The sequence below is a fragment of the Giraffa tippelskirchi genome, chromosome 7 (genome assembly GCF_054371585.1).
Source record: "Giraffa tippelskirchi isolate mGirTip1 chromosome 7, T2T-mGirTip1v1.2.pri, whole genome shotgun sequence".
Classification (NCBI taxonomy): domain Eukaryota; kingdom Metazoa; phylum Chordata; class Mammalia; order Artiodactyla; family Giraffidae; genus Giraffa; species Giraffa tippelskirchi.
In genome coordinates, this window is record NC_137281.1 from 70,965,150 (window position 1) to 70,987,005 (window position 21,856).

Consider the following 21,856-nt stretch of genomic DNA (forward strand, 5'->3'; position numbering starts at 1 on the left):
ACAGTTTAAATGGGTGGTAGATTTACAAATGAATGAATTCCTTTTTAAAAAGGAAAAAAGAATGAAACAAAAAAATCCAAATTTAAAATTATTAAGAGGGCCATGTATAATGTTAACAGACAGCAAGTAACTCAGGTTTAGCTAGTATCCGCAGAATAGACAAAAAAGTTTATACTTATTCTACTGCCAAGCAACAAGAATCAAGCGTCTTAAAAAAGCTACTACCCTTCAAAGAGCGTCACTCCTGTAACCACACTCAAGGTCATGGCTCTGGGCTCACACAGGGATGGATCATAATGAAGAGTCCTTTGTCCCTCTCAGCACTCAGACTTTAGAACTAGCACATTACAAAGACAAAGAGCTGCCTGGGCACGTATACTAACAACCCCATATTAGCAGATCATTAAGTAATGCTTCAGATTGTTAACTCATTTCAGTAAAACATCCCACAATCTGCCATGATTTTATACAGAAAAAAAGTTAAAGGTCTAAAGTTAAAAAGAATCAAAACTTAGTTCTAAAATAAGCTCTACCTTTAAGGTTTTGTAGGCACTGCTCATGGTGGTTACGCGGTGATTGGAATGATTACCACCCAACTTACAGAGATGACAAACTGGTCTCCTGCATAATTCACAGTACATGTTTATCCTCTCTGTTTCATGTTCTGGGCACATCAAAATCTATTGAAGCAAGAATAAAAGTGGGATTAAGAGTCTTCATAGCCTATGTGGCACTCAAAAGATGTCAAGTAACTGGATAAAGTACCGAAACACAAGGATTTGCATTATAAAATCACTAACTAAAGCCATTTAAAGTAATAAAAGTGTAAAAAGAAATAAAAGCATTTGGTCCATTGTATGAAAATTCTCTACATTAGAATTATTGTTTGTCAATTTAAGGGTTCAAATGGTCAATTAATTATGTAAATGTTATTTCCCCTAAACTTAGTGCTAAGAAGTTGAAAATTCCTTTCCTATCAGACTTAAGTAAAATGCTTACACAAGCTAGAAAGGTCCTCTGACCACAACGACTAGGCAATTATTCATGATTATGATAAATGTTTATAAAGCACTAAAACAAACAACTATGAGAACCTATAGCTTCATTATCCTCACAAGAAATCTGTTACTAAGGAACCTGGAACACTTTATGATATAAGGTTCCAAATGTTTGCTTTTACATATTGGTTACCCACACACTGAACAAATTTAGAACTGTGCTTTCCTGATTTTAGTTTCTATCTTTTTATTTATTCCGTAAACTAGCATCACAGTTAAACTGAACTTTATATAACACAGCTGTTTTCATTTGGAAGAAAAGGATTGTTTTAATCAAAAAGCTGTTCATTATTTCAAAAGATAATATTTTAAGCAGCTACAACTGGTCTGATAGCTTACAAATATTTTTTAAATTCTAATACAAAAAGTCCTAATACTAATATGTAGCTCCAGGGGAAAAAAAATGGAAAAGATTTCAAATTTTTAAGCATATCCAGGTTCCTAAATTTGCAAAGCCATTACAATTAGAATATAAAGCTTGGCTTCCTGCAAGGAATGCAAGACGCAAAATTACAAGTAAATTACAAGTAAATATTCTATAGGATGAGACACCTTTTTAGAATTTTACTATAGTGAATAACAACACTTGGAGGGAAAAAACGTTTCTCCTCAATATAACTTATTCCTATTTCATTCTCTTATCAATCTTACATTTGTAAATAGAACAATACTGTAATTTATACTCAAAAATGGTCAATTTTACAAAATTAACTCCTAAAAACTAAAGCCCAACATACTTAATAATTATAGATTCCTTCATGATAGAATAGTACTAATCAATTTAATACTTTAAAAGACACATCAAACACTAGGTTGAAGTCATAAATTTTTAAAAATCTATGACCTTGAGCATTTAAGATGAGCTAAAGAATAAAATAGCAAATTTTAAAGTATTTAATAAATCTATTGCCACATTGGCATAATTTGAGAAAGAAGTCATTTCTAAAAGCATAAGCACAGACTGTTCTTGTTTTAACCCACCAGTCCCACACCATTTAATATGAAATGAGAAATATTCAGCTCAGTTTCAAGATAACTTTGAAGATTGTTTTTTTTTTCCAGTTTTCTACAGAAATGTCTTATGCTCATTGTCTTATGTTTAAGAACATAAATAGAATTCATACTCACACAAGTTACTAGGTTTAGGGGAATAAGAACATCAATCAAAAGAATCAATTACATGTTTTAAATCTATATAAATCAGAAAGCAGTATTAAGTGAAGATATCAAAAACATATTCTGCTTTTGAATCACACAGTAGGGCAAACCACAATACTTAAGAGTCCTTTTTCTAAAAAAAGAGTAATATTTATTTATTTACCTGGAAGAATAATAAAATAAATCACAATGTATCCTTTATCTAGCTTCAACAATTATCAATTCAGAGACAACTTTGTTTCATCTATAGCTTCATTCATGAAGTTCCTCTGTACATTATGACAGAAACTACCCAAATATTTAAGAAATGCGAATTCCACTTCAGATACTATATAACCATTCTGTCATAAGCTTCAAACTATTAGGCTGTAATTACTCTTATTTATTCGTGGTAACTAAAAATGTCAGACTGTTGCCCAACCACACCTTTTAGACAATGACAGGCTTGTCATATTAAAGGACAACAGCTTTTTAACTCTCTCAGTCTTAAAGAGTATAGAGAGTATATCTGATATACCTTTTCCTCTATTTCTCAGTTATCATTACAAATATTCATGTATTGTACATCACTGTGCTTTAACAGAGTGAACTATACTACTGCCTTCTAAGCTCTGGGGATGTTTAGCAACACACTAACTACAAGGCCTTAATTTCTCCTCTCAGCTTTTAAAATTATTTTCCTCTGTCAGGTTCTAGACTTGGTATAATTCATCTCATCATATTAAGTTTAATACACTAACTCCATAGAAACTTCGCTTACCTTGGGTCTAAAGTTTGTAGTTGGACCCACATACTCATGCTGCGCTTTTACAGTACCCCAAGGATGATAAATTTTGAAGCATTCGTTGCAGTAGCTTGCACTGCAGTCCATGCAACTTTTTGTGGATTCTTGAGGTGGTGGCTTACAAAGGTCACACATAATGGCTGTGGCCGCCCTGGCTGCCTGCCGATATCTTTCAACAATAGTTTCCAAAGTGAAATTTCGAAACAGACCATTGATTCCCCGCTCTCCAAGATCCACATCATGCTCACAGCCAGGGCAGGGAAAAGTGGTTGTCCTAGGGGTCAGTGAATTGCGCTTCCAGCCTGTGTAATTAATAAGTCCTTGTTTAGTAACATAGGTAGGAAAATGAATAGAATCAAAAAAAAAAAAGGACTCATGTTTTGCAAAGATATGTATCTACATATATATTCCAAAAACATAATACTCAAAGTGGCTGCATGTGAATCAGTTCGTGTACTGAAAATTCTTTTTTTTTAAATGGTTTTTCCTTGGTATACAAAAGATAAGCCCGGGACTTCCCTGATGGTCCAGTGGTAAAGAATCTGCCTTCTAATTTAGGGGATGTGGGTTTGATCCCTGGTCAGGGAACTAAGATCCCACATGCCACAGGGCAACTCAGCCCTTGTACCACAATGAAGGCCCAGCATAGCCAAAATAAAAATAAGTTTAAAAAAAAAAAAGATAAGCCCAAGATGCTAAGTTATCAAATCAAAGATGAAAGGAATTATTTTATAGTAAAACCCATATAAATACCATATTAAATCAGATATGTGGACAAAGTATACAATACTACACAGGGGCAAGATCTTTTGAAAGTATACAATTATATAAAAAAGGTTATGTTTATATATCATACCCAAAGGAATCTGGCTTGCATTTAAATGAAAATATCCTTGGCTGATTGATAGGAACTGAGTTTATACATAAAAGGGCAGGAGCCCTTAACCCAGGCAGGATCCATGGATTGACTCCAGGAAGATTCAAATAGTTTGGTAAACTATTTGAAATTGCATGTCAAATTTTGCATCTATGTATCCATACATACTTTCTGGTTAAACAATCCATAGCACAAAAAAAGAATTAAAAGAAATTTAAAAAATTTGAAACAATCAAATCCATAGCTCTGATTCTCAGAATACGTGACAACAAAATTGTTAAGAAGCACCACAACAGAGGGTACCCCACTGTAGTACTGTTTTATCTAGGAAATTCAGTAGGCAAAATCACTAGTTAATTCAGTGCAATCTATAAAAGAGTGAAAAGCTTATTCAGAGACCTAAAATCTAGTGACTTTAAGAGGAACCAACCATTTAATATCTTCTTATGACCTGAAAAAAAGAATCATTAAGATTGTTTAATTCAGTAAGCCAAAAGATACACCAAAAATACTACAAGTAACTTTACAGCACACTGTTGCTGCTGCTGCTAAGTCACTTCAGTCGTGTTCGACTCTGTGCGACCCCAGAGATGGCCGCCCACTAGGCTCCCCTGTCCCTGGGATTCTCCAGGCAAGAGGACTGGAGTGGGTTGCCATTGGCTTCTCCTTACAGCACACTGAATGATCTTAAACATCATACCTTTCCTCAGCAGTATCCTGGTTTTAACCAATCAAGAAACCAAGGCATGACAGTCCTTACCCACAGGTTCGCAGGAATCTGGAGTGGTCTGTTTAACACAGGTGCATGCCTATCCTGTTTCCTCCTCTCCTGTATAAACCTAGTCCAAGCAGGTAGTCTTGGTTGCCCACAAAATAACTCCCTGAGTATAAACACAAACTGTTTTGGCTATAGGTTTCTTTCATACTGCTATCCAATACCAAAAGTGAGTGGTTAAACTTAGTATATCACATTTAGAAAAGGTCCTTAAACAGTTGTATTAATATTGCCTAGGCAACATTACTATCATCACTGTAGATTGTCTTAAAAGGTGTCTGACATATCACTAAGTAAATCACTACAGGTAAAATTTATGATCAGTCCATGGTATGAGACATTTGAAGTGACTTTACAACATGCAAAACAGCATTAGGCCCCCAAAGCTACTTACACAACAAGCATGCAGCTGCATTATTTTAAATTTTAAATATCTTCAAAAAATTTAAGGACATTTTTAAACTTTACATTTAAAAATATACCCAAGAAAGCAGTCACACAAAAACATGAAAATCCTATGTAAAATATATTCTTGTAATAATTCTAAAAACATGCAATATAGTATGAGATATTTCACACCACAGCAGGCACATAATAAAATAAGCAGCAGAACTGTTTTTAAAACACATGCCAATGAAAATTTCATTTAGTGAAAAAACAAGCCAAATAATTCTGGAAGTGATACAGTGCAGTGGTCAAGTTTAAACAAATGGAAATTCATATTTAATTACATGCTTCCACACATGAACTAGGTGATAAAAAGTAAAATGGATAACTAATCTTAACAGTCAATGTTTTTAAAAAAATGAATCATTGGTTTTATGAATTGAAAGTTGTGCTCAATTAAGTAATGGGGAAAAAACAAAAGTAAATTATGCCAGTAAAATCATGCTTTAACATGTACACTGGTGACACCCAGATTTTGACCCTCATGTTCAGAAATTTCAAAAACAAGTTTTATCCCTTTTCTGTAAACCTCTTTTAATGTGTTTTTATAATTAAAAAAAAAACAAGGTGTAAGGCATCACACTGAACTTCTTAAACCAGACAAACTATTAAATCAATATATCTTGGCTATTTTTCTAAACAGATCTTAAAAGCTCTCAAAAATTTTTTATGAATACTAAAGAATTTTTGTCTGTCTTATCTTCTACCATCATTTTCATAAAAATAAACAATAAAATATACTTCAGGGCAATAAAGAAAACAAGACAAATCTAAGGATATTCTGAGAAGTAACCCAGATGGGAAAAAAAAAATCAAGTCAGTAGAACTAAGAATAAAACATAACAGAATCAATATTTCTCTATAACTCTGCTAATATAGTAACTATTAGCCTAGTGTGGCTATTTAAATGTACTTAAAATATAAAACTCAATTCCTTAGTAGTAGTACCCACATTTAAAATTGTCAAAAGCCATTTTTGGTTACCATCTTGTATGGGGCAGGGTCAAACATTTCTATGATTATACAAAGGTCTACGGACAGTACTACCCAAAAGCAAGGTATAACGGGGGGAAAGTAATGACATCTTAGCAAGGTAAAGCAGCAAAATAGGCCAAGCGACATAATTCTCCAAGTCAAACTCCATTCATGGGGTCAAAGATATCTGCTAATTATCTGAACACTGTCATTTCGCAGAATCAACACTTTCCCCCCAATACCTTTAACTTCAAAGACAGATTAAACCAGTTAAACATAAACCATGACACAATCGTAAAAATGAAGACTCCAAAATTATTTCAAACTGGTTTATAGCAAATCCTCCCCCAAAAGTCATCTTTCCATCATGTTTTCCTTTTAAAATGATAAAAAATAGTAATCAAGCATTTCAAAATAGAGTATTTCAAAACAAAAATGCATCACAAATTCCAAACCTATTCCAACTGCGTATCTTCTGCCATATTCCAGCTGCAATCAGCGTCCCCACACTTACTCCCTGGCCACATAGGAGACTGCATCTCCTCACGCTGACAGCACACTGGCTTCCTGGTGCTGGGCAACGGGCTGTGGCCTTGGGCTTCGGCCTTGGGCTTCCACCTGAACGCAGCCACATTCTGACCATCTGATGCCTGTGAGTTACACCATCTCTTTGAGTATTAGATTTTCAAACTGCAAAAACTTTTGCTCGACTACCCTCTGAATCAAAAGTGGGCAATGAGCAATTAATTTTTTAAGCAAACTGTTCCTACCTTTCCTCCTAATTATTAAGTTTCAACACTTCAAATTCTCGGGGACTCACTAAAGCCTATAAGAGAATGGATTACGTGTGGCTTCTAAAAGTGGCTTAAGATTTTCAAATTGAGGCATGTAGAAGAAGGTGAGGAAAACAGAAAAGGGTAACATTTCAGGTGTTTATTTTCTCCACCAAAATTTAAGGCATCACCAGCATTTTCCTTCAAAAAAAAAAGTACCCAATTTTAAAGGTCAACTGGAATTTAAAAAAAAATTATTTTAATACAATGAGTTGGCCCACCTTTTACACAAAAGCAATGTACATTATTTATTCACAAATGAGAAAGACCTGAATGTTAAAACTCAGATCCCAAATACTTTAAAATATTAACCAAAAATACACCATATGCATAAACAAGCAAAGATTTATGGTATTAACTATCAAAATTATCAATAAAGTGAAAGAAAGTGAAGTCGCTCAGTCATGTCCGACTCTTTGCGACCCCATGGACTGTAGCCTGCCAGGCTCCTCTGTCCATGGGATTTTCCAGGCAAGAGTAGAGTGGGTTGCCATTTCCTTCTCCAGGGGATCTTCCCCACCCAGGGATCAAACCCAGGTCTCTCACATTGTAGGCAGATGCTTTACCATCTGAGCCACCAGGGAAGTTATCAATACCTTTAAGCAGATTAAGGTACTGGGTTATTTAACCTCCCCCAAGGTAGCAATATGGCTGTTAATTTAAGCTTTGCTCCATTAAGTAAATGTAAAGCATTTTTAAGGTAACATTTAAAAAAACAGTAACAGGGGATGTCTTTTTCTTTAAAAATATCCCATCATGTATACATATACATGTGTGTGCATATATGACAAAATGCAAGCACTAATAATCAGAACTCCCTTTAAAAACATCAGGACTTGCTTGAAATTTTAGTCCTGTTGACCTTTAAGTCATGTCAGCCCAATTTGTTCACTTTCTACATGATTTTGAAGACTTGACCACTGATGATGATTTTTTTTTAATATAACTCTATAAAGTTATTTAATTTAAATCCAACACTATACTGCCTGCGGCCACACAAGCAATAAAGCATTTTCTACCTCTCCACCCCAAAGATCTCCGTTGTGATGCTGTGAACAATGAACAGAAAGCTGGATTTAGAATTTAATTTCAAAGAGAAGATTCACAACATGTTAACAAAAGATAAAGCAGTAACTGTGTCCTACACATAACACAATTGTTGAATTGACAGTAAAAAATGTATTCCTCCTGGTACACATGGTATTAATATAAAGCCACCAATGTAAAGCATTCATCGAGATTATTTTATCACAGTTCAGAATTAAACACTGTTGGTGCAGCAATTAGGAGCCTATACTTTATCCTGTAGATGTGTGTTTTTAAACAATCACACATTTGTGTTTTTAAAGTTACTTATGGTAACTGTTGAAAATACAAAGTCAAAATAAAGTAACTTCGCTTGTTTTAAGTGACCGAAATCAGCACAGTAAATAAATACGACTAACACTGGTTGCATCTTAACGACAACAGACAATGGGACATGACAACAAAACGGGAGAAAAACCTGACCAAAAACGAACAGTTATACAGCTCTTTTAGATTTTGCAACTTAATATGCTAATGTTATATACACAAATCTTGCTCGCCTTTCAAGGCATCCTTTATTTTAAAATCTGTCAAATGAACCATGCAATGCAATTTGAAAGAAATACATGTGAAAGTGTAAGCCATATGTCATTTTACATTTTCCAATGTGTGTGCACTCAGTCGTGTCCGACTCTCTGCAGCCCCATGGCTGTACCCCGCCAGGCTCCTCTGTCCATGGGATTTTCCAGGCAAGGATACTGGAGTGGGTTGCCATTTCCTCCTCCATTTCCCAATAGCCACATTAAAAAAGTAAAAATAAACAAGTGAAGCTAATTTTAGAAATACATATTTAGTAACACAATATATTCAAAAACTATCATTTCAAAATGTAACCAATATAAAATTATTAGAGATATTTATGTTCATTTTTTCATTCTAAGAGTTCCAAGCGTATCCCTCCATTCAGACTAATGTGTTTCACATGCTCAATAGCCATATTTGGCTGGTATACTGGACAGGTCTGGAACGTCTGCTGTCAAGATACCTACAGCACTACTACTCTCCCACGAGACAGCCATCATATTCTGCAGTCACACCCTTCTCCCAGCTAAACATTCTTATTTCCTTTAATCATTCTCCACAGAGCAGCTTTCTAACTTGCCCCCTGTCAGGACACAGTTCAGCGTAAAGGGTTCTTCCTAAAGGAGAGGGGAGAGCCTATCTAGTAAATCTATTTCTGATCTCTTGTCCTGGAAAAAAATGCCATTATCAATGAAGATAAGCCATTATGGCATGCTCTGCAGAAATCTCATAGTAGACGTTTGCCATTCAACATCCATGTGACAACTATTTATTGAATAGCTACCAACTGCTGGGCTAGATAAGTGCCTGGAAACAAACGGTTAACTACTCTTCATCTGTATTTCATTCAGATTTTATATTGAGTCCATAAAAACGAACCAAGTCTTAAGATTAAAAGCCTAAATATAATAAAGAATTTCATGAAATACACATGTGAGCTCAATCTAAAGATCAGTAAAAATACTAGTATTTAACTAGAATCTCATTTAATGGACCGTGCTGAACATTAGTATACAAAAAGTGAATCTTGTTCGTCAATTAAGCCAGGGTCCCTAATTATTCTCTAACAATCTACTAATAGAAGATGAATTTTTATCTGGTAGAATGGTTTCAGGCTATCACCGTCTTTCCTACTCTCCTCAGTACACCAGTCTCCTCTCAGGAGGAAAACATGCAAGTGATGACGTCACAAAGACCAAAACGCTCTCCAACCTCAGGCACCCCGCACCTCCCACCTACCTAATGCTCCCGGTTATGTATATACATACAACTTTCATGTGCGTAGAATATCCTCCACGCAACCGGTGATTACCATTTAAAGAAAAATTCATGGACTTAAAATATCATACTACCACTCTTAGAACAAATCTCCTCTTATCCACTCTCTAATGGAACACAGACACAAATACTGCCCAAGGAGATTCCGTATCATAGCACAACCAAAAATGATGACATTCTCTAAAATGCAAATGAGGGGGAAAAGATCCTTTTCTGATTTAAAATAAAGTTTTTTGTTTTGGGGTTTTTTTTTTTCACAATATCAAAAAGTTACTCCTAAAGGAAAGAGAGAGAAATAGAGTCGACAAAGGAGGAACTGGAAACTTCAAAGCCAAAACTGGGCAGCGCTGAAGCCCTGAGTCCTGGTGCTCATGGCCACCAGAGGACTCTCAACAGGAAAGAAGTGCTGAACATAAGGCTGTGACACTTCTATCCAAACCTTTGCCTCCCCTTGACTCTCACTGCTCATTCTGGCCCTTAAATTTCCAATGGCCTTGTTCCCAGTGATTTCAAACTAATTTTGATCTACATTAATCCTGCAATAGATGTTCAGAAGAAAAAAACACCATCCCAATAGTGTTGGAGAAGACTTGACAGTCCCGTGGACTGCAAGGAGATTAAACCAGTCCATCCTAAAGGAAATCAGTCCTGAATATTCATTGGAAGGACTGATGCTGAAACTGAAACTCCAATATTTCCAACATCCGATGGATCATCGAAAAAGCAAGAGAGTTCCAGAAAAACATCTATTTTTGCTTTATTGACTATGCCAAAGCCTTTGACTGTGTGGATCACAATAAACTGGGAAAATTCTGAAAAAGATAGGAATACCAGACCACCTGACCTGCCTCTTGAGAAACCTGTATGCAGGTCAGGGAGCAACAGCTAAAACTGGACATGGAACAACAGACTGGTTTCAAATAGGAAAAGGAGTACGTCAAGGCTGTATATTGTCACTCTGCTGATTTAACTTATATGCAGAGTACATCATGAGAAATGCTGGGCTGGAGGAAACACAAGCTGGAATCAAGATTGCCGGGAGAAATATCAATAACCTCAGATATGCAGATGACACCACCCTTATGGCAGAAAGTGAAGAAGAACTAAAAAGCCTCTTGATGAAAGTGAAAGAGGAGAGTGAAAAAGTTGGCTTAAAGCTCAACATTCAGAAAACGAAGATCACGGCATCCGGTCCCATCACTTCATGGCAAATAGATGGAGAAACAGTGGAAACAGTGGCTGACTTTATTTTTATGGGCTCCAAAATAACTGCAGATGGTGACTGCAGCCATAAAATTAAAAGACACTTACTCCTTGGAAGGAAAGTTATGACCAACCTAGACATCATATTAAAAAGCAGAGACATTCCTTTGCTGACAAAGCTCCATCTAGTCAAGGCTGTGGTTTTTCCAGTGGTCATGTACGGATGTGAGAGTTGGACTATAAAGAAAGCTGAGCACCGAAGAATTGATGCTTTTGAACTGTGGTGTTGGAGAAGACTCTTGAGAGTCCCTTGGACTGCAAGGAGATCCAACCAGTCCATCCTAAAGGAGATCAGTCCTGGGTGTTCATTGGAGCGACTGATGTTGAAGTTGAAACTCCAATACTTTGGCCACCTGATGTGAAGAGCTGATTCATTGGAAAAGACCCTGATGCTGGAAAAGATTGAGGGCAGGAGGAGAAGGGGACGACAGAGGATGAGATGGTTGGATGGCATCACCAACTCAATGGACATGGGTTTGAGTGGACTCCGGGAGTTGGTGATGGACAGAGAGGCCTGGCCTGCTGCAGTTCATGGGGTCACAAAGAGTCGGACACGACTGAGCGACTGAACTGAACTGCACTGATGTGAAGAACTGACCCCTTGGAAAAGACCTTGATGCTGGCAAAGATTGAAGGTGGAAGGAGAAGGGGACGACAGAGGATGAGATGGTTGGATGGCATCACCGACTCGACGGACATGAGTTTGAGTAAGCTCCTGGAGTTGGTGACGGACAGGGAAGCCTGGCATGCTGCAGTCCATAGGGTTGCAAAGAGTCAGAAATGACTGAGCAACTGAACTAAACTGAGATCTACTTCTATAAACTACTACAGAATTCTACTACTGTTTAGCTGCTGTTCAAACTCATTATTTTAAAATCTAGATCAAAAAAAATGGCTGAAGAATAAAATGTAGTAGAATGATACCAAATAACATTCCTCTAAAAGGCTTCTGGGACTAGGCATTACGTAGTCTCATCCTTTAATTTTGCATATTTATTTACCTATTACCAAACACAGAAGAGTCCCTAGTAAGTACTTCAGTAGTCCATTATTTCAACCCTCCTATAAAGGACATCACAGGGTTAGAACACGCCCTAAAATACAGACACAGTTAACAATGGGTTTAACACAAAGCTGATGTTCAACATCCAATATCCACTTTAAATGAATATCAAAAGACAATCAAAAGTTCATTCGTACATTTTAAAAGTTCATTTTAAGAGAGACAGAGATTCTTTTATAAGTACAGTTTTAATTTATTCACCTGGAAAGATTAACCCCCAAAATGACGAAATTTCCCTTCTACAATTATCTCTGAACATATAAACAAGCTCCATCACCCAGTTCTACCACATACCTGGTCTAATTCTGTCAATTTTATCCACGCTAGGGGAGGGAAGCCGAAGTCGAGGACTGCTCTGATTGGAGTTGTCAGACCCCACATCATTGAATGAATCATCAAGCATCAGTAAGAGCTCCTTCACGCATTTATGACAGATGCTATGCTGACAAGGGAGAATCAACGGGTGGGTGAACAGCTCCTTGCATGCCGGGCAAATGAGCTCTCTTTCGATATTCTTAATGGTAACCTTAATGAGAAGCAGAAATTAGAATAAAAGGCTTTTAGTGTGTAAATACGTTAACTTGCTTATACTGCGTGTATAAATACATATGTTAATTACCACCGAAAAGAATTAAAGATTTTTTAAAATCTGAAGTTTCTTTTTGGCTATGAAAGTCTATAGCATTATTTATCCACCCCCTCATCATCGCATGGCCTAGAAGTGAACAGACATGAGATGGTAAAAATATATATATATATATATATTTGAAATATGAGAAAAATTAGCATAAAATATTTGGCAACGATAATATTTCACCTTCAGTGAAATTCTGACAGTGGATTACTTTAATAAAAATTAAGAATACAGCATCAAAAAAAAAAAAGAATACAGCACTAAGAACAGGATTATTCCTTTTAGCACATTAGCTCTGTAACTGACAAGTAACAGGAGCTGGTAAAAACTGGGCTAGCCATTATGCTCCTGGACCCTATTTGAAATCTACTTACAAGCTGAATTATCAGCAATTTTCTACATTAAATACGACCATTTTCCACATGCTGCAACTGTAATGTATGTAAAATACTTGAGGTTCTCAGGCTGCATACCAAAGCACTTACCCTGAAAGCACTTTATGAATACTAAAGGGTAGAGAGGATTACAAAGAACCATTATAAGTGCTCTCAATGGTACAAGCTTGCAATATTTTCAATGAGAAACACTTAGACTCATCACAACTATAAAGGTCTAATGACCTCATACCAGTTTTCCCTCCATGGATCCCAAGCTTCAGGTGCTATGAATCTGTATTTAGCATCCTTGCAATTTTGAGGTTGGTACGCTAGTCAACCATTTCAAACACACAGAAAATTAAAACTGAATTAATTCACTTCTTTTAGTTAAATAAAAATGTATGCGAGTCTATTCCCCTTAAAATGACACCAAGTGCGTTAATAATCCCTGACGACAGCACTTCAGCCAACAGGCTTTAACACTGGCAGTGGGTCGTGCAATGCAGCGGTTCTTGCTGCATCACTCAATAAATTATTTAGTAAAAGGCCGCATCACGTCACAGTTTTAGAGAATCTGGACGAAATCCACACTTCACAATTCACATCAAAGCACATCCTATCTCATTTCATAAAGAATTTGACATCTAATTCAAAGGGAAATATTGTTTTCAAAGTCCAAAACAGACTCTCACGCCCCATTTTATGAGAGGTTTACCTCTCACTGGAAGATCTAAAATCATTTCCACTTTTCTTGTACACATAGCAGTGTACAAGCTTTCTAATCACGATGGATATAAAGCAATTCTTAACGCAAAAGAAAAACGAGTGTTCATTTCACATGCATTGAAGGGAAGCAATCTGATTACGAGAAATGTGGTGCGGTGGCTCCCCCAATTAAGCCATTTCAAAATAAATGAGGTTCGACGGAAAACTGACAAGTTGAGAACTGCACTGCACACCCGACTCCTTGAAACAAAAGCACTTGAGCCCCGACAGCTGCCGGAGCAAGCCCGCCCTACGCGGGCGGGCAAAGCCGGGGAGGACCCCGCGCTCGCGGCAACCGCGGGCCGGGCTCGCGGGGGTCCGAGGAGTACTCGAGCACCGGCCCCGCCGCGCTCCGGGACAAAGGGCGGCGGGGCCGGCGCCCGGGGCCGCGGCGGGCCGCCGACTCCGTGAAGCGAATTCGACCGTCTGAAAGCCACTGGAGAGCCCCGCCCCAACTCCCCGAGGCTCTCAGGTGGGCCATCGCCGCGCCGAGGGGCGCCCTCTTCCGGGCCCGGGCGACACCGAATCCGACCCTCCTCCGAGGAGCAGGCAGGGGGCGCCCCGGGGTTGCGGAATCGGCCCGGGGCGCGGAGGGCGAGGAGGAAGCGGGGCCACCGCACGACCGCCCCCGCTCCTCGGGAGGAGAGGCTCGCTCCTGGCTCGCGGCCGCGGGGACAGAGCGCGCGGGGCCCCGGCGCGCCGCCCTGGGGGTGAGGCAGCCGCCCCTCGCCCCTACCCACCAGCGAGTCTGAGCCGTCCCCCTCCATGGCAGCCTCCTGCCGGGTGTCATCAACGGCAGGGGCCCGGCAGGCAGACGCGCGGCCCCGGGGAGGGTCCGGCGGGCGGGTCCCTGCGGCGGCCGCCGAGTCTCGGTTCGGAGCCGGAGGGCGAGGTGGTCAGCCAGACCCGGCCAGCGGACCGACGCGGCCAGGGGGAGGCCAGGGCGGACGACAGCACAGGCGCGGAGAGCCGAGCGCTGCTCCCTGCGACGGCCCCAGGAATCGCAGCCCGCGGCCGGCTGCGGCGGCGGCTCCTGCAGACTGCGGCGAGGCGGGCGGCCGCGCGGAGACCCGGGCGCGGGCCCGCGGAGGGCGGGGCGGGGCGGGGCGGCGCGGCGGCGTCGCCCGGGCGACAGCGCCCACCGCACAAAGGGGGCGGGGAGGCCCGCGGCCGCGCGGCGGGCAGGCTGCGGCCTGCGCCGGGTCCCCGCGTTGCGCCGCGGCCGAAGCCCCCTGACGGGGTCGGGAGCCTCGGAGGGGCGGAAGTGAAAGCGGGGAAGGGGCAGCGGAGGCAGAGGGCCGAGCAGCGGCGGGGCCGGCGTGGAGTGGTCCCGCGGCGCTGCGGGGGACGGCAGCCCGGGCCGCTTCTCCGCGCCAACCCTCGGCTCTTCGGACGTCCGCGCCTTCGCTAAAGCGCGCCTCGAGCATCACAGACAAGCACCACTTCCTGACTCTAGACGGGGAGGCGGGGTGAGGCCGAGCCCGGGCCTCCTTCCCCGTGTTGTCTCACTGCAGCCGCGCGCGGCGTGGAGGCGACCAGGGAGAGAGCCGGCTCACACCGCCCCTCCCCGGACCGCGGGTTTCCCCGAGTGGGTCCCTGCCCCCGCCCCGCTCTCCTCCTCTTCGGCCCGAGGCGCAGGGCGAGCTGCACGTTCCCTAACTGCTCACCAAGCACTCAGGCTCTGCTTCTGCTTTTACACACCAGGGCGCGGCGCTGTCACGCCCGGCACGTTCTTGCCGAGTGGCGCGAAGACATGCCGCAGGGTAGGAGTCCCTCTCCCTGGGTACTGGCCAGGAATGAGAGGCGGCAGCCTCCCTACCCGACCTAGGGTGTGCGTCCCGTCCACGCCGCCGCTGCTCTGCGGGTCCCTGCCACCCAGCCCTGGCACGGAGGGTGCGGGCACATGGGGACAGGTGGTCCTGAACTGCTTCCGCACCCACGCACCCGCGGGTGGGCGCGCCCAGCCAGTGTTCAGGCCCCGCTTCTCCAGCTCGGATACTAGCTGCGCAAAATTCACCTGCTGAAGTGCAAGCGCGTTTCCTCCAGTTATCAAGACAAATCGAAAACAAATGAACCTGGGGTTGTTGAAAGCCGTCTTTTTAGATCCCGCCCCTGCCCTCCCAGCGGGCTAAATAATTCCATTCTCTTTTGTATAGACTGAGAAAACAGGCGCTCTAAACAAACAGCTGGGCGAGGGAACCGCAGAGCTGTAGCGCGGAGTCCGGATTAGGTTTTGACACGCTTCCCACTTTTATTTCCTATTTGGGACAAGTCTCTCGCTGTGACCAGTTCCGCCGTCTTCCCACAGTGCTGTCAGCAGAGGTAGCCTCTTCTCCAGCCGACAATTAAATGACGGTGTGGCAGGGTACAACTGAGAACAGCAATGGACCATAGCAATGGTCTTCAATGGAATGCCCTCAGTTTACAGATAAGGTCCAGAGAGAATGAACACCTCACCGAGTAATGACTGGACTATTCCGATCCCGAGTAATGCCTGGTTGCGTGGCTTTACAGGCTGGAGTTGAGGCTGCTTCCTCCCCAACGGGGTCTGAAGCGTCTTAATCCGGGGGAACTGAGGAAAATAACAAATGCCTGCGTAATTTAGTAACCTGTATGATGTCCGACACCATGTTCTCGTACAGATTTTAAAAGGCTCAACCATAAATAAACATTATAAGTCAGTTTCTGTTTTTAATTATGGTCTTTGGGTTCAGTAATTCCCCGTCGCTCTCATCTTACATCACCCCACTTGAATAGTGCGTTAGTCCAAAACTAATCAGTTAAAGTACAGACTAAGAGAGATTAGAAGGTTTCGTTAACATGAACTAAAGAAAAAAACTGTATCGACATTTGGCTGAAAGTAAACTTGAATGTCCTTCCATTATGCAAATCAAATGCCAATGAGTTGCCATTTTCCATCTTATTCTCAAAGTTCAAAAGTTACCTCAATACACTTGGTTGAGAATGGGGGAAATAGGCACCTTCAAACTTTTTTGTAACAGTGCCGATTGGTTTGGCTTATTTGAAGGGAAATTTTGCAAATCCTATCAAAAAATTTCAGTGCTTCTACTTTTAAGCAATTCCACTTATAATAATTTTCCCACTGAAAGACTTGCGTGTGTGCACAAAAAAAAAAACGTGTATAAAGATCTCTGGGGGACTTTATTTGTAGAAATTAAATATCTACCATTCATAATGTACATTCACACCATGAAATACTATTTAGCAGTTAAAATGAATGCACTGATGAGAAAGGATTTCTAAAATAGTGTAAAAATAAACAAAAAAAACCATATGGATTCTGTATGTTGCCACTTTGGCAAAAATTTTAAAAAAAGATCAGACAAGCAGGCATATTGTTTATGTACACAAATAAGCAAATAAAAATGTCTGCAATAGAGCACAAGAAATGCTAACAGTGTTGTGAAGAAGTAAGGGGATGAAGCAGGTGTGGAAGACACTTTCCGTCCACATTGTATTGTTTGCACTTTATAATATGTACCTGTTTTAGTTCTAGAAACTTTTTAATGTAATTTAACCCATAACTGTTTTTATACTTATGTAAACTCATCCATATACTTTTAAAAGCAAAACAGGGGAGGGTGAATATTGGTAAGAAGATAGCAAATTTGAAAACCACCAGTCTGAACTACCACTCTCCCACTTACCTTGTCATTTTTCTTCCTATGGCTGCCATGCTTGGGGGCATCTTATCACTTTCTCCCAACATCCATCCATCTCAGCCTCCCAGTTATCAAAGATAAGCAAGATCTTTCTCAGTTGCTCAACTTAAAATCCTATGGGTTTGGGGATTTTTAAAAATCCTTCTTTCTCCTTTCCCCATACCTCTCTCTGACAGCCTTCAAATCCTCTTGCAGAAACACAAGTGTCCAGTATTGTATGGAGGGCCTAGAACTACCATGCTTCTTCTTAGTAGGTACTGGGAAGCTTTTGAAGATGTTTAAGTAGGAATGACACAAAAGATGTGTTTTGTTTTGTTTTGTTTTATAAATCATTATTCTCCCAATTTGTCCTGTATATACTATCCCTTGGTGCCTCCTGCCCCTCAGTTTGGGGTATCCTAGCACCTTCTTTTCCAAGTTTCTTTTAAAACATGGGTCAAAATTCAATACAAGGAAGCCTATTCCACATCTGTCACCCACTCAGTCCCTTGACCTTCATACTCTTGCCTACATTATGATATCTTATGCTTGTTGGCATTGTGTAATTGCTCTTCTATCACAGGGGCATGAGCTGTTTTGAATCTATCTGTTTCATGAAGTCCAAAAGGACAATTTCTCCTCCTTCACTTGCTAACAACCACCACTCCTGAAACACACACACACTCACACTCACACACGTATTATTCAGGTCTGGTAAAATAAAGGCCCAAAAAATGTTCATGAGCTCACACTTAAAATATAAACCTGATACCCTTTAGGCTATACACTATTCATTAAATTAACCAGCTCTCTTTCCACACTGATTCCTAATACCCAACAAGAGATTAAATTCCAGGCTGAGTCACGTCCTAATGACCTGATGCGTATCTCAGTCAGTGCCATGAGGCACCGCTGGCTCTTCGTCTGTTCGGTCTGAGGTCAAACAGCCAGAGTCTCATTCTATGAGTGCATCCTGAGCAGGGATGAGCGACCAGGCGACATGGCCAGCGTACCCCTAAACCGTGCCCCCTGTTTGGAAACAAGAGAGTCCTGGACTTGGGTGATGAGGAAGGTGGCAATGAAGGCAACCACAGGGTATCCCAGTAGACTGGCACATGCACTGTCTGTGCCGCTGGGTATCAGGAAGTTATAGGTAAAGGGACAATAAATGACATTTACCAGTTATTGACCTAAGTCTCTGACAGGCCAAGCTTACCTGTCATAAAGTGTTTCTATGGGAACAACCTCAGAGGAGAGGAGTCCAGCCAGCCAGCCAGGAAGTTCAGATTTCCCTTGGTGGGCCAACTCCTGCTCACCTTTCAAGCTGCAAATCTAGTCTCCATCCTCATGAGTCTAGTTCTCATTGATCAGTTCCACTTACTCTGAGCTGCTGGAGCACTCCCCTTACTGCTCAGTTTAAAACGATTACATGCTCTTATTCCATACACTCATGTTTGATGTTTTATAAACCTTATCTCCCCATCCATTTCAAGCTTTTGTTTGTTTAAAAGAAAATCCAGGAGGCACTCATCGTCTAACTGATAGCACCAGACCCACAATTTCAGAGTTGATAAGAGGTACACAGCGCTGCCCTGGCAGACATTTTCCCATTAATGACAGGAGTATATTGGCTGCGTAACCGGTAGACAATGGGGTCCTTTAGCCAACTTAGGGTGAACATCGATAATATTTAGAGACTGTTAGCAGGTCCCTTCGGAGAAGGCAATGGCACCCCACTCCAGTACTCTTGCCTGGAAAATCCCAGGGACGGCGGAGCCTGGTGGGCTGCCGTCTATGGGGTCGCACAGAGTCGGACACGACTGAAGCGACTCAGCAGCAGCAGCAGCAGCAGCTCCCTTTAACTGCGTCTCACTATTCCTATATTTAGGGTTTCTAGTTTTAGCAAATAAAAACACAGGACACCCTGATAAATCTGAATTTCACATACATAATGAACTTTTTATTAGTATAAATATATCTCAAATATTGAATGGGATATACTTAGATTAAAAAATTGGTTGTTTACCTGAAATTCAAATTTAACTCTACATCCTGTATTTTATCTGGCACCTCTACCTCCCATTGTTAATGACCATAATTTGCATATAAGGTGTCTCAAGACCAAAACCTGTTGTCAAAGTAAGTAGATGTAATAGGTTTACTCACTGAAGGCCTACTAGGTGCTAATAACAGCGTTAGGAACTTTGCACAAAATATTCATTTAATCCTTGCAATAACCCTGTGAAATAGGTATACTTCCCTTCAGAGGGGACATGTAACAATGCCAACTTCTCTCCAGCTTTATCCAGAGATTAAGTAATACTGTCAAGGTCACATGCCTACATACCAAGAGCTAAGATTCAAACCTGAGACTCACTCTAGCCTCCCCACTTTAGCACTGCCCACAGGTAAGCATCTAACACATAATTTACAATTTCATAGAAAATGTGATTAAACATTCTTTGACAAAGTCATTTCAGAGAAAGTTTTTCCCTCCCAAATTATCTTTGAGCAATATAGTAAAAGACATCAGAGGAAAATTCTGATATTTACAAAATCAGCTGTTTTCAAGTGATATTGCTAACACCTAAATCTTCTCTTTGCATTCCCTTCTCCCTACAACACAAACACTTTACCCAATCCCAAGATATAAAAAAATATTTTAAAGAACACTTTGCCATGGATACAACCTTAGTATTATCACCCAGTTTAGATTCAGTTGTGTGAGCAACTATCTATTGAGTCTTCAGAAACAGATCATTTGGTGGTATTTTTGTTTTGGTCCAAGGAGATGTTTAAGACTTCACATTAGTCTAGATGTGAGGATTTTCTAAACATACTTCTTTCAGTGTATAAGCATCTTCTTGTTTGAAAGCAAATTTTGTGTTTATAAAAGTTCTTCAATTCTTTGTGCAACAAAGATATTCAAAGTTAAAAGTAATAATTCACCAAGTAATGAAATCATCACTGTTTCTCGATTAAAATTAAATGTAAGCTTTCCAAAGCCTCTTTATTTTGCTCAAACTATCATACTCTTTGGATGTGCCCTAACAGTAACTATTGAACTGTAGGAAATAAGTGCTTTCTGGCTATGAATACATAAATAAATATAAATATGTTTAAACTCTAAATAAAGATGTAGACTAAATATAAATTCTTCTATGTTTCCTGTCATCAAGTTTTCATTATATGATTCTAGAAAAGTATACAATGGTGTGGAAAAAATAAATGTATGGAGATGATAACAAATTAATAAGGTACATCTTCCTAGAGACCAAAACAGTTTGAAAACACTGCATTGTGTAATGCTAGATTTTGATCACAGATTTGGAAAGCTCTCTTTTAGTCCAAAGAGATGAGTTACAGAAGAAAAACAAAACAAAACCACAGATTGGGAGAAAATATTTGCAAATGGATCTGACCAACAAGGGATTAGTCTCCAAAATTTACAAATAGCTCGTGACATTTAACAGCATCTAAACAAACAACCCAATCGACAAATGGGCAGAAGACCAAACAGACATTTCTCCAAAGAAGACATACATATGGCCAAGAAGCACATGAAAAGGTGTTCAACATTGCTAATTATTAGAGAAATGCAAATCAAAACTACAATGAGATATAACTTCATACCAACCAGAATGGTTATTATCAAAAAATCCACAAACAATAAGGTTGGAGAGGGTGTGGAGAGAAGGGAACTCATTTACACTGTTGGTGGGAATGTAAATTGGTACAGCCACAATGGAAAACACTATGACGGTTCCTTAAAAAACTAAAAATAGACCTACCACATGACCCACTCCTGGGCATATATCAAGAGAAAAACATGATCTGAAAGGATGCATGCACCCCAGTGTTCACTGCAGCACTGTTTACAATGGTCAAGACATGGAAGCAACCTGAATGTTCACAGCTTGACAGAGGACTGGATAAGAAAGATGTGGTACTTGTATCAATGGAATATTACCTGGTCGTTAAAAAGAATAAAATAGTGTCATTTGCAGCAACATGAATGGACCTAGAGACTGTCATACTGAGTGAAGTAAGTCAGACAGAGAAGGAGAAATATCGTATGACATCCCTTATTTGTGGAATCTAAAAAGAAATGATACAAGTGAACTTACAAAACAGAAAGAGACTCACAGACTCAGAGAAGGAACTTGTGGTTTCTGGGTGGCGCAGGCCAGCGGGCTGTACAGGGAAAGGATGGGGGGAAGGGATAGTTACGAAGTTTGGGTTGGTCATCTACATACTGCTATATTTAAAATGGGTAACCAACAAAGTCCTACTGTATAG

General features: G+C 40.5%; 1 protein-coding gene and 1 long non-coding RNA gene across 3 annotated transcripts in view; one reads left to right on the top strand and one right to left on the bottom strand.

Moving 5' to 3' along the window:
• Positions 1 to 14,939, bottom strand: part of TRIM36 (tripartite motif containing 36) — a 34,793-nt gene extending 19,854 nt beyond the window's left edge. For both annotated transcript variants that reach the window (XM_081513667.1, XM_081513666.1), the window contains exons 1-4: positions 14,636 to 14,939; positions 12,414 to 12,645; positions 2,977 to 3,302; positions 534 to 680 (exon numbers count right to left, since the gene is read on the bottom strand). In XM_081513667.1, the coding sequence (XP_081369793.1) occupies positions 534 to 680; positions 2,977 to 3,302; positions 12,414 to 12,645; positions 14,636 to 14,662 (732 nt within the window). In that variant the 5' untranslated portion in view covers positions 14,663 to 14,939. The remainder of the gene's footprint in view (positions 1 to 533; positions 681 to 2,976; positions 3,303 to 12,413; positions 12,646 to 14,635) is intronic.
• On the top strand, positions 14,042 to 16,576 carry LOC145514813 (uncharacterized). The gene is made up of 2 exons (XR_014060474.1): positions 14,042 to 14,367; positions 16,052 to 16,576. It is a non-coding gene; the product is annotated as an uncharacterized LOC145514813 (long non-coding RNA).
• Positions 16,577 to 21,856: the final 5,280 nt, after the last annotated feature.